This window comes from Manis pentadactyla, chromosome 14 (assembly GCF_030020395.1).
Source record: "Manis pentadactyla isolate mManPen7 chromosome 14, mManPen7.hap1, whole genome shotgun sequence".
In the NCBI taxonomy this organism is placed as follows: domain Eukaryota; kingdom Metazoa; phylum Chordata; class Mammalia; order Pholidota; family Manidae; genus Manis; species Manis pentadactyla.
The window spans coordinates 7605204-7616598 of NC_080032.1; the positions used below are offsets into that span (position 1 = coordinate 7605204).

General features: G+C 58.9%; 1 protein-coding gene across 4 annotated transcripts; it reads left to right on the forward strand.

Annotated features, from left to right (window-relative positions):
* Window positions 1-2261: 2261 nt before the first annotated feature.
* Window positions 2262-6802, forward strand: CASTOR1 (cytosolic arginine sensor for mTORC1 subunit 1). Of its 4 annotated transcripts, none has more exons than XM_036908804.2 (9): window positions 2262-2536; window positions 3091-3161; window positions 4319-4506; window positions 4580-4712; window positions 4978-5104; window positions 5576-5689; window positions 5829-5880; window positions 6000-6094; window positions 6230-6802. In XM_036908804.2, the coding sequence occupies exons 1-9, from the start codon at window positions 2424-2426 to the stop codon at window positions 6654-6656; spliced, it is 1320 nt and encodes a 439-aa protein (XP_036764699.2). In that variant the 5' UTR covers window positions 2262-2423; the 3' UTR covers window positions 6657-6802. The 4 variants fall into 4 exon arrangements, with proteins under 4 accessions (XP_036764699.2, XP_036764700.2, XP_036764701.1 ...); XM_036908805.2 differs by having other exon boundaries at window positions 2263-2536; window positions 4981-5104; XM_036908806.2 differs by having other exon boundaries at window positions 2263-2536; window positions 5829-5911; window positions 6230-6542.
* The last annotated feature ends 4593 nt before the right edge of the window (window positions 6803-11395 follow it).

The window sequence follows — 11395 nt, forward strand, 5'->3', positions numbered from 1 at the left end:
GCTAGTGTGCTCCTAGGGACTGGGATGGGGATGCCACCCCTGGGCCTCAGCATCTCTCCTCCATGCCCTGCAGAGCCCTCCATCCTGGTCCTAGCCCAGCACCAGAGCCTCTCTGAGAAGCACATTTACCAAAGGGGATGACAAGTCCAGGACCAGCCCCTGTTCCTGGCTTCCATTGCCCCTCATCCTATCCCTTCTGTCCCATATCACCATGGATGAAGGTCACTAGGGCTGGAGCCCAGTGCTGGGGCAAGCAGGGCCTGCTCCCTGGGCATTGACCCCTATACATCACTGAGGGCTGAGGGCTCTGTAAGGAGGTCTTTGCAGGGTCTTCCTCCACAAGACCTGGTTTGGATGTCACTTTGGACACCAGGAAGATTCTGAGTGCTCATTCTGGTTGGGTAGGGGACCAGAAATGCCCTCACATGCTCAGCCTGCGCCTCCATCAGAGGCAGGGGGGTGAGGGGAAAAGTCTGCGTCTCTGATTAAAGGCCACCTGCCATTTACTGAGCACTTTAGCGTATCGCAGGCTGAGTTGGTTGTGACACCAGCCGATCAGGTAGGCTCTGTTATTGTCCCCACTTTACAGACGAGGGAACAAAGGAGCTGAGCGGGAAGTAGGAAGCTGGACCCGATTTGCACCCACAGCCACTCATCCATCTCTCCTGACCACATTGTGGGGTGACCTGACTCTGCCATTGAGGGTCTAGGCAGGCATTATGGTCACAAACTGATGACTGGTGAGGGTAAGGACAGGGCGTCCCTGGGAGAGGCCCCCCTTCTGCTGAGGAAGCAGCTTTTCCAGTCAAACAATAGCACTGTTCCTGGCAGGCCACCAAACTGGGCCGGGTCATGGGGGAGGGGAGCAAGGGAGGGAGGGGTAGAGCCTCCCTAGGAGCTTTCAGGCATCATGGGGCCTTGGCCTGAACATCTTGTCCTGGAACAGCTGGGGATACTGAGGCCTGGGGAGGCCAAGGGTCATAGCCTATCCAGGCAGGCCACCCACTTCCTGCCTCACGCCCCTCACCGCTGTGGTTTCCCACCCCCATTGATACACCTGCCATGGATGAATGAATGCTCAGCCTTCAAGAACACTCCCCTCCCCCTGGCCCTCCAGGGGACAGGCCAGGATGTGGCAGCTGTAGTGTTCCACAGGAACCCACCCAGCAGAGAGTCCAGGGAGGGAAGGCGCTGCCCCACCTCCATCCGCCTACAGTGGAGCTCCTAAGCAGGCAGATGGCCTGTGCAGACCTGCTGGGCCCCAGTCAGGCCCAAGGCGTGCTTTAATCTGCTTAGTTCAAAGCCTCAAATCTGAGGCCTGAAGATGCTCAGGCCAGACAAGGGACCCCCCCAGAGCATACTCAGTACTACTACAGGCTCAGCCTGGGTGTGCTAATGCCTGTTCAGCCTTACGGTCTTCTTAGACCTGAGGAGGCCTGAGCAAAACACAGTCCTAACACTGAAATGAGCCCAAGTTAGTCCTAATAAACCTCAGATAGGGGGTATCTGCCAGTGCTGGGGGCCTCCTTGGGCGTGAACAAGTTTAGATGTGCTCAGTCCAACCAGGTTTTGCTAATGGCTGCAGGCTTAGGCAGGCCTCAGCAGGGCTTGTCTCGGGTCTGAGATCTGAGTACCTGGTGAGCCCCAGATGCGTGGGCCTGTCGTCCTATGTGGGAGTCTTGAGCTGTGGGCATCCCCAGCCCAAGCACGTAGTGTGGGGCCGCAAGACTTGGCCTGACCACAGCCCCCACCTCACAGTTTGTTGCTCAGAGATGGTTAGGGCTCTTCCTATCTCTGTGACCCTGCTTATTCTTCCATGAGAGGAAGGAGGGAGAAAGGCACCAGGACCCACTGTTGCAAGAGAATCACTGGGTCGCTGGGGCTGCACAGTGGGACCACTATTCCTCCATGCTTCAGGGGTTTGGGGTTCCAGCCAAGTTCCAGTTCGCCTCACGGCCCTACCAAGCCTCAACGACCTCAATCATAAGACCCATATAGAGGCCCAAAGGATGGAAACGACCCCACGCCATCAGCAATCTTGCAACCCTAACGCCCTCGGGGAACTGCCGAGAAAGGTCGGAGACGGGGCGCGGCATGGGCGGGGCCTGAGGACTCGACGGGGTGGGGTCAGCCCGTGATCGGCGAGCCAAGCTAAAGGGGCGGAGTCAGCTGGGGCAGTCTGGAGCCGGGTGAGGCTCTAGAGTTAGTAGGAGGTGTGGCCACCCCGGATAGGCCGGGTATCCCGCAGGGCGTGGCCGTCAGGAGCGGGACTCCGCGCGGGGCTGGGCTGGTCCGCGGCGTAGCCGGCGGCGTGGACGCTGCCACGGAGCGGTTCCTTTAAGCCCTCGGTACCGCCCCCGCCGCCTCGTCCGCTGAGCGGCCTGGGTCCAGTTGGCGGCGGGGTCGGGTCTGCGCGGGCCGCGATGGAGCTGCACATCCTAGAGCACCGGGTGCGGGTGCTGAGCCTCGCCCGCCCCGGTCTCTGGCTCTACACCCACCCACTCATCAAGCTGCTCTTCCTGCCCCGCCGTAGCCGGTGCGCGTCCGGGTTCCGGGATACAGATGTGGTGGGCTGCGCTGTTGCTCCGGGACGGGGTCGGAAAGTTAAAAATCGCCACGGGGCGAGACGGAGCGGTCGGGGAAGGCCCCTATACCACCCCCGGCCGCCATCCGGCCTGGGCCTACCCTCTGTGGGACCGCCGCCTATCCGGCCCCGCGGGGCCACCTGCCAGGGCCAGTTAAAGCGCAAACAGCCTGGGGTGGGCAATGCTTAACTTCGTGGTATCAGTGGGGGCCTTCCGTCCTGACGGCTGCACGGCGCTTCTTCCGGGCGGCTCCCATCGGGTCACGGGCTGGTCTAGGGGCCCAGAGTCCGTCGCCGCCGGTGAGCCTCTCCAGCCTCCCGGAATGGAGGGATGGGAGACTCCTGCGGAGATCGGGAGGCAGAAAACAGTTTGCGATTCCGGAGATGGGGCCCACACCGCACTGCCCTGGGGAGAAACTTGTGGTTTGAGAGGGCAGGGAGGCGCCCGGCGCGAGAGTCTTTCTGGGTGGATGGTGAGAAATCTACCCGCCCCCATCCCTAACCAGGTGCAAATTCTTCAGCCTGACGGAGACCCCCGAGGATTACACGCTCATGGTGGACGAGGAGGGCTTCAAAGGTGGGGGCTGGGCTGGGGAGGGATGTTGCGCCATCCTCTGCAGGGTTCTCACTAGATGTTGGGATCCAGTGTCCCAAGAACTGGGGCTTTGAAGGGAGATGGATCGAGGTTCGGATTCGATTCTACCACTCACTGGCTGTGTGCCCTTAAGCAAGTCACTTCCCTTCTCTGAGCTGTTTGTTTACGCTTATGTGAAATGAGTCTAGTTATGGTTCTGGTCTAATAAGGTCTCCTAAGGTCTTTATAGACTGGGCTGTGTGTGAAGGTCACTTAGCAGCCTCAGGCCAACAGCAGGGTCTCAGTTACAGATCCCGGCAAGAATCAAGGGTTTTTGTGGCTGCGATACACGCCCACCGCCCGCATTATTTCCCCCTGGACTTGTCTCCCTGGTGCGGATCATCCCCTCCCTGGCTGGTCTGGGAACTCCAGGAGCCCGAGGGTTAGGGAAGGAATGCAGGAGCAGGCTGCCAGTCCAGTGCAGGGTCCGCGGGGGCCTCCTGGCTGCGCTTGGGTGATTAGCAGCCACCCTGGCCCCAGCCTGTTGTCTGGACTGGGACTCCCGCCTAGTTCCTCCCTGGTCCCTGGAGCTGAGATCTGGCGCCTACTACTCAGGCCCGCCAACTGGGGCTTGACCCGTCCTCCACTGCGCCCCTTCTGGCCTTAGTTTCCCTGTGTGAACTTAAGGGAAAGTCTGGGTCGGCTAAGGGAGACGGCAGCCTCCAGCCAACTTGATCTGCTGGCGCCCCCTGCTGGTGCCACCTGGAATAACGCCTCTCTGAACTATGAGGTACATAAGTCATCCCACTTTACAGATGAGGAAGCTGAGAGTCAGAGACGTTAAATCATCTGTCCCAGGTCAACAGCTAGTAATTGGCGAAGCTGGGGTTTGAACCTAGATTTGTCTGAATCTGGTGCTTCTACCCTAACTGGGATGCAGGCAGTGGCAGGCCAGCACCTGAACTTTTCTCAGTCCTTGCATACTTGCAGGGCTCAGGAGCAGAATTTGAGGGAAGGAGATTACTCCAGTCTCTAGTCATTGCCCACTCAGGCATTGCCCCGCTGCCCTTACTTGGGTAGACCTTAAGGCACACCCAGAGAAACTGAGGGTCAGGGGCCAGTCCTACAGGCCCTGAACTGGTGTGTGCCTCTGCCTACAGAACTGCCCCCATCTGAGTTCCTGCAAGTGGCTGAGGCCACGTGGCTGGTGCTGAATGTGTCATCACACAGCGGTGCAACAGTGCAGGCTGCTGGGGTCACCAAGATTGCCCGCTCAGTCATCGCCCCACTGGCCGAGCACCATGTGTCTGTGCTGATGCTGTCCACTTACCAGACGGACTTCATCTTGGTGAGTTTTCCACAGGTGCTGGAGGACAGGGTGCCCGGGAACCCATGTGATGGGCCATCTCCCTCTGGCCCAGGTGCGGGAGCAGGACCTGTCCGTGGTGATCCACACACTGGCCCAGGAGTTTGACATTTACCGAGAAGTGGGTGGGGAGCCTGTGCCTGTTGCCAGGGATGATTCCAGCAATGGCTTTCCCCGTGCTCAGCATGGTGAGTGTGGATCTCTGACACCCAGACTTGGGTGGGGGCTCCTCTTCCCACTGGGTCCCTTGCCTTGGGTGAGTGGGTCTGTGGGCATGGGGATAACCAGCTGATACCAACTGCCTCCCAAGATAGGGTGATGGGGAGGGGGAAATCTGGGAAAGTTCCTGGGGAGCCCTACACACACCCAGCCCAGGTCCTTCCCTGGCCAGCCACCAGGGGGCGCGCCAGCCTGCAGTCACCCTTAAACCTGCCACCGTTCGGTCCCTCCCAGCAGGGCCCAGTCCCACTGTGCATCCCATCCAGAGCCCACAAAACCGCTTTTGTGTCCTCACATTGGACCCCGAGACACTGCCAGCCATCGCCACCACCCTCATTGATGTCCTCTTCTACTCGTACAGGTGGGCCTCATTTGTACTTAGTCTCAGTCCTGACACCACCGTTCCCTGTGCACTGTCCCACCACCTTCCATTCATGCCCAGTTCTGCAACTCTATGCCCTGTTCTGTGGTTTGGGTTCCTGGTAGCCCCTGAGGCCCACATGCCCTTCATTGATGGTCCAGAGAGGCCCTGACACTACAGGTGGAGCCCTCTCCTGGAGTGGGGGTAGAGCCACCCCTGAGCTGTGCCCTGGTTGGGCCCACCGGCTCTGGGGTCCCGTCTCTCTGGCACAGACGGGGTTCATCATCCTCCCCAACCCCCACTTAGCACCGCAGGAGATAAGGGCTCTCTGCCGGGAGGAAAATGGCTCAGAAACAGGGAGGCCTTCCCAGAGCTACCCATGAACCCCTGCCCAGGGCCTGGAGGCTGACTAGGAGGAGACGGAGTGGGCAGGGTGCCAGCACAGAGCCTGAGCTTCCTGTCCCTCCCCAGTGCTCCCAAGGAAGCAGCTTCTGGCAGTCCTGGTCCCAGCTGCATCACGTTCTTTGCATTTTCCCTCATCGAGGGCTACATCTCCATCGTCATGGATGCTGAGACCCAGAAGAAGTAGGTTGCCCCTGGCCCTGGGTGGACCGCAGTCCCTATGTCTGCCCAGGGAGGAAGGAGGCGGGGTGTCAGACTTGAGCTAACAGTGAGGCGGGAGGGGATGTCTGGGCATCCAGCCCACGGCCACTTGTGTCCCCAGGTTCCCCAGCGACCTCCTGCTGACGAGCTCCTCGGGAGAGCTGTGGAGGATGGTACGCATTGGCGGACAGCCCCTGGGCTTTGGTGAGAGCCTCTCCCTGTGCGCTGCGGGCCTGGGGAGGGCCTGGGGGGCAACCAGGGTGATCCACACAGACCCCTCCTCAACCTTCAGATGAATGTGGCATTGTGGCCCAGATCGCAGGACCTCTGGCTGCGGCTGACATCTCTGCTTACTACATCAGCACCTTCAACTTTGACCACGCCCTGGTGAGCGCTGCGGGCCGGAGCTCTGAGCAGCATTGAGGCCCAGGAGGGTGGGGGTGGGGTGAGTAGGAGGTAGTCCTCGCTGGGCCAGGAAGTTGGGGTGGCCCCAACTCCTCCTCTGCCCCCCGCCCGCCGCAGGTGCCCGAGGACGGTATCAGCAGTGTCATTGAGGTCCTCCGGCGACGGCAAGAGGGCCAGGGCTCCTAAGGCTCACAGGGAGCAGCTTCCATGTTCTCCCTTCATCCCCAGGCTTCCAGAGACTTCTCTAAGCTATTTTCTCAAGCTCTGGGACAAGTCCTCTTGCCCCCTGCCCCCTGCCCCCTGTTCCTGCTGGTGGACCCCTCCTTCCACTCTGTACATAAACTATGTGCAGGCACTGGCTCTCACATGGACATGCGTGTCTGCCCACATGGGAACACGGTGCTCTGGGCTTCCTCCAGGAAGCCCTCAACCCATCGCTCTCTGTGCAGCCTCGGCATTTGCACGTTCCCTGCCTGAGGCCCAAGCCATCCCCCCTTCTCAGAGCCCTGGGTACCAGGTAACTGGTACCTGGATAGGGCCCTAACTTCCGTTCTGCCTCTGGCTGGGGTACCAGCCCTGGCCAAGTAAGTTCTGACAGCGCCTCACCTTCCTGGGGCCTCCAAGAAAAGTATTTTTACATTTCTTTTCTCTCTTTTTTAAATGACTTGTTAATAAAGGGCTTATAGTGACTGGGAAAAGTATTTTTACATTTCTTCTCTCTCTTTTTTAAATGACTTGTTAATAAAGGGCTTATAGTGACTGGGCTGGACTCTGGTCCTTGGGGTTGTCTGAGCTCGGCCACAGCTGCTCTGTGCTCCACACGGGCCCTCTGCCTGAGGTCCTGGTTCTCCCCGTGTGGCTGGGTTGGGCTGGGCTCGCCTCCAAAGCAGTAGGTGAGCCACTGCCATTTTCCAGATGAGGAACAGAAGCTTTTAGAGGTGAAGTGACTTAGCCAAGGTCACATGATTCCTGGCTTGCTCTTCATTCCTAGTTGCTTCCAGAGTAGCCCAGAAGGTTCTCAACATTGGCAGCATCTCCCAGACCCTCTTGCCTGGGGTCCGCCAACTTTCCCTGCTGCCTTAGATATAATTGGCTTGTGTGAAACACCCTCAAGGAGGACCCAAAAGCACCTTTTTCCAGCCGCCACCTGCTTTCTTTTGGACCACACCTGAGTTCTGGATGTCTCTCACAGGAGTCCCTTTTGGCCAAGAGATCAGCCAGTTCTTGCTACCAGGGCTCTCCTACAAGAGTGGTGGGAACAGGGATGGCCCAGGGAGTCCATACAGAGGGCATCCCCTGGCCAGGCCAGGACAAGGGCCTGGAGAGACCATCTGTTCTGCCCTCGACGGCTACGTGCCAGGGCCGAAGGCTCGGCACATCTGGGCCTGGATTCCTGTCACAGTGGGGATGCCTCCCTAATCCGTGAGGCTGGGATTCCGCAGTGGCCTGATGGGGCCCCACAGATGTGCCGGGGAGGTTATCAGGTACCCTCAGCCCAGACCCGCCTGCCCGCAGAAAGGGAAGAAGGGTGTGACTTCGGCGTATTCAGAAGTCTCGGTGGCTCCCCAGAAAAGCCAGAACGAGGGCCAGGCCTCTGGCAGTGCGCCCGACCTGTCGCTGGGAACCCGGGCTGCAGATCAGAGGAGCAGAGAGCACAGCCCAGCCTGGTGAGTGAGCAGTCGGAGACCCTGGGCCGGCCCCTCCCCCTTGGCCTCAGTTTCCCCCTGTGCACTGAGCCCGAGCAGGCAGCTCCTTCAAAACCCTAGACTTCTTGGCCCCAGGAAGGAAGGGGGCGATTCTTTGTGGGATGTCTTGGGGTAGGGGCGGCTGGTTCCTCCTCTCTCTGGCGGGCCCACCATTGGCCCTGGCACAAGGGGCATCCTGGGCTGAGGTGGGGGATTTAGAGCCAGAACTCTTGGGGCTGTGACCTGGCCACATGTCCAGCACCAGAGGTCTGTCCACCTCTCTGTCTGCTATTGAGTCACTACCCGATTTAGATGTTCCTGTCATCCTGGCTTTCCAAGTGTGTCAGGCCTCACCCAGTCCCCCAGACCAGGTCCTAATCTGGCATTGGTTGGTTCTTGGGGCCGCCTACAGGTCTGGCCTGGCTGGGGCTGGACTGACTTGGACCCAGGCATAAAGACCAGCGTATGCATATACCTCTCTTGGCCACAGGTGTGCCAGTCTATGTGGAGGGGTTTTAGCTTCCGGGACGTTCGGGTCCTTGAGGGTGGCTGGGCCAGCCCTCGGCCTTCCCCAGGTTACAGGTGGGGAGACAGAGACCCACCTGGGGTCAGGGCCCAGCGCTTGGGACTCGCCTGGGGGACACTCAGCTGAGAAGTTGATGTCACGTGTGGCTGATGGGCTGATGCTGCCCCAGGCTGGGAGGGGGCTCCACAACCGCCTCTTTGTCCCACCTGGGCCCCAGGAGAGTCCTAGGGCAAAAGTAGTCTGGTCAGCCCCAGCCAGGGGCTGGGCTCAGGTTGGGTCATTCATAACCGACCGAGGTCGGGGTGCTCGCTGGCACACGGCCCACATCCTTGTCCTCCCAGCCCTGGGAGCCCCGCTCCACCCACGTCAGCCCCTGAGTTCCAGGGTCGAAGCCCCAGACTGCAGAGCCTGAGCACTCATCCTCATAAAGGTGGCAGCCTGTGCCTGGGGAGGGCCCTGCCCAGGGTCCTTTGGCGGTGGGAGGACACCCTCGGCCCACTGAGCGCCAGCCTGGTGTCCGGCATCTCCTGGGAGGATGTGGATCTGGGTGGGGGGCTCCTGGGTGGGTGGGGAGAGACGATGAGGAAACCTCAGGCAGGGAGAGTCTGTTGTTTCCACCCTTTCTGATCGTCGGGCCCACACAGAGGAAGTGACCTCTTAGGTTCTCCTCCAAGATATTTGAGTAGAAATCCAGCATTTAAAGTCTTCATCCCCACCCATGCCGGGCAGGCCCATGTGGTCCCATGCTTGCCAGGTGGCTCCAAAGCTGGCTTTTGGTTCTGTGTAGAGGGGAGAGTGAACCCCTGCCCTCTCGATGTTCCACCTGGCCCCGAGATCCAGCCCGGGAGGCAGGAGGGGCAGCCCAGCCGGCAGCTAGCTGGCCCTGTGCGTACGGGGACTCTGCTTCCCCTCCCTATACGTGGGGGGCTGGAGGGGTGCTCCATTGATTCATGTATTCCCACATGCTCATTATGCCCCTTTACTCAGGGGGAGACAAGCTCAGAGAGGTGAGTGCCCTGCTCAAGGTCACACAACTGGGCCTGGCCAAACCAGAGTTCACAAAGGATAAGAGCGGGTGTAAGAGCCCTGGGAGGTTCCCGGGCGCAGGGACACTTTGGCTGAACCCTGAGGAATGGATGATTTTGTAAGATCCCCCGCAATCCCAGCTGTCTGCCACTGGTGACAGCAAGTGCGTGGGCAGGCACGTGAGGCCGGCCCTGGCTCCTTCCTGACCCTAGGCTGGGCTGGATGGGTGTGTTGGGCAATGGCCGCGGTTTGTGTCACTTTCCCAGGCGGGCCTTGGTGCTGGGGTGCCTCAGATGGGGTGCCCAGAGCTTCCTTCCTGGGGGGTTGGTCATGGTGCCATGTGGACACATGTGCTGCACGGGTGTCTGTCTGCTAATGCAGGCCTCTGTGTGCATCTCTACAGATGAGTCTGTTTTGGCTGGTGTGTGTGCCTGTCTGTCTACACATGTGTCTAAGGGTCAGCATGGCCTGGTGTATACTTGTGCCTCTGTGTAGGAGGTCCAGATGTCTGACTGCATGTTCACCTGATTACATATGAATGCCAGCTGTGTGCACGGCTCCATCTCTGCACGTGTCCTGTGTGTTTGTGTGGCTGAAGTGTGCATCTGTGCTTGTATGTGCACGTGAGCATTTATGGCTCCTGTTTGTGGCTGGGGCAGTTTTTGCACGTGTGTATGTGCACGCGCATCTGCGTCTTGTTTTCCTGTTCACTCGTGTGCCAATGTGTACCCTCCTGTCTGCTTTCCTTCCCTGGACACAACCCCTCGGGCTCCCTGCTTCTTCCTAGTTTCTGAAGGCCCAGCTCGCACCGGGGCAGTGGTGGGCTGTGCTGGAGCCCTCGTCCCCACCCCTCCACCCGCTGCCACAGCCTCAGCTTCCCCTGCCTGCCACCCACCTCTCCACCCACTCTCTCTCTGTCCCTCCTCTTCTGTCTGCAGCCTGAAGCAAGGCTGGCCTTGCTTTCTGCCCACTGTTCACGAGCTCCTTGGCCTGGCCCTCTGCCATGACACATGGAGATCCACCCTGGCTCCCCAGACCTATTGCCCTCCATAGGCCAACACCCCGCTTCCCAGGCCCTGATTCAACCCAAGGTTGTCCTCCCCTGTGTTGCTGCTCCAGACATCTTGCTAGACTCCCTGCCTCAGTTTCCCTCTCATCTGGCTGCACAGTGAATTTTCCCGAGCACAATCCTAGTGTGTCTCCTCCCTCCCTGATCACCAGCCTTCAGCAGCACCCCCAGGTCTGCCCTTGGTACCTCCCAGCCAGCACCAGCTCTCCTGGCCGCCCTAGACTTACTCTCTCCCAAAGCCGAGAGCCTCCCCTCCAGGCAGCTGCCAGGCCCTGTCCTGAGGTGGCATACCCTGGCCTTTTAAGTTGAGGTTAAGCCTTCTCAAAGTCAACAAACAAGCCCTGGGACCGTGCTAGCCAGGTGCCAACATAGGGGGACTGAGGGAGAGCCTCTGACGCTCTTGCCCCCTTGCAGCAGACTGCCTTTCAGCCCTTTGTTGTGTTTCCAAGCTCTGCTGTTAAAAAAATTTTTTTTCTTTAATCGAGGTGAAAGCCACATAATATGTAATTAACCATGTTTAAGTGAATAATTGAGTGGCATTTAGCACATTGACAATGTTGTGCAATTGGCAACTCTGCTGTAGTTCCAGGACATTTTCATCACCCCAGAAAGAAGCCCCATGCCCATCAACAGTCCCTCTGCCCCACCCCCCCAGCTCCTGGCCCCCACCGCTCTGCATCCTGTCTCTGCGGATTTCCCTTTTCTGGACATTTCATATAAATGGAATCATCATATGTGACTTTTGGCATCTAGCTTCTTACACTCAGCATATTTCTGAGGTGCATCCGGATGGTAGCATGTATCAGTACTTTGTTCCTTTTCATGACTAAGTAATATTCTGTCGTGTGGACAAACTGCATTTTTGTATCCATTATCCGCTGATGGACATTTGGGTTGTTCCTACCTTTTGGCTCTTAAACTTGGCCTTCTTGACTGTGGGGTGCCCAGCATTGGCATTTAATGCCATATTGTTCTGC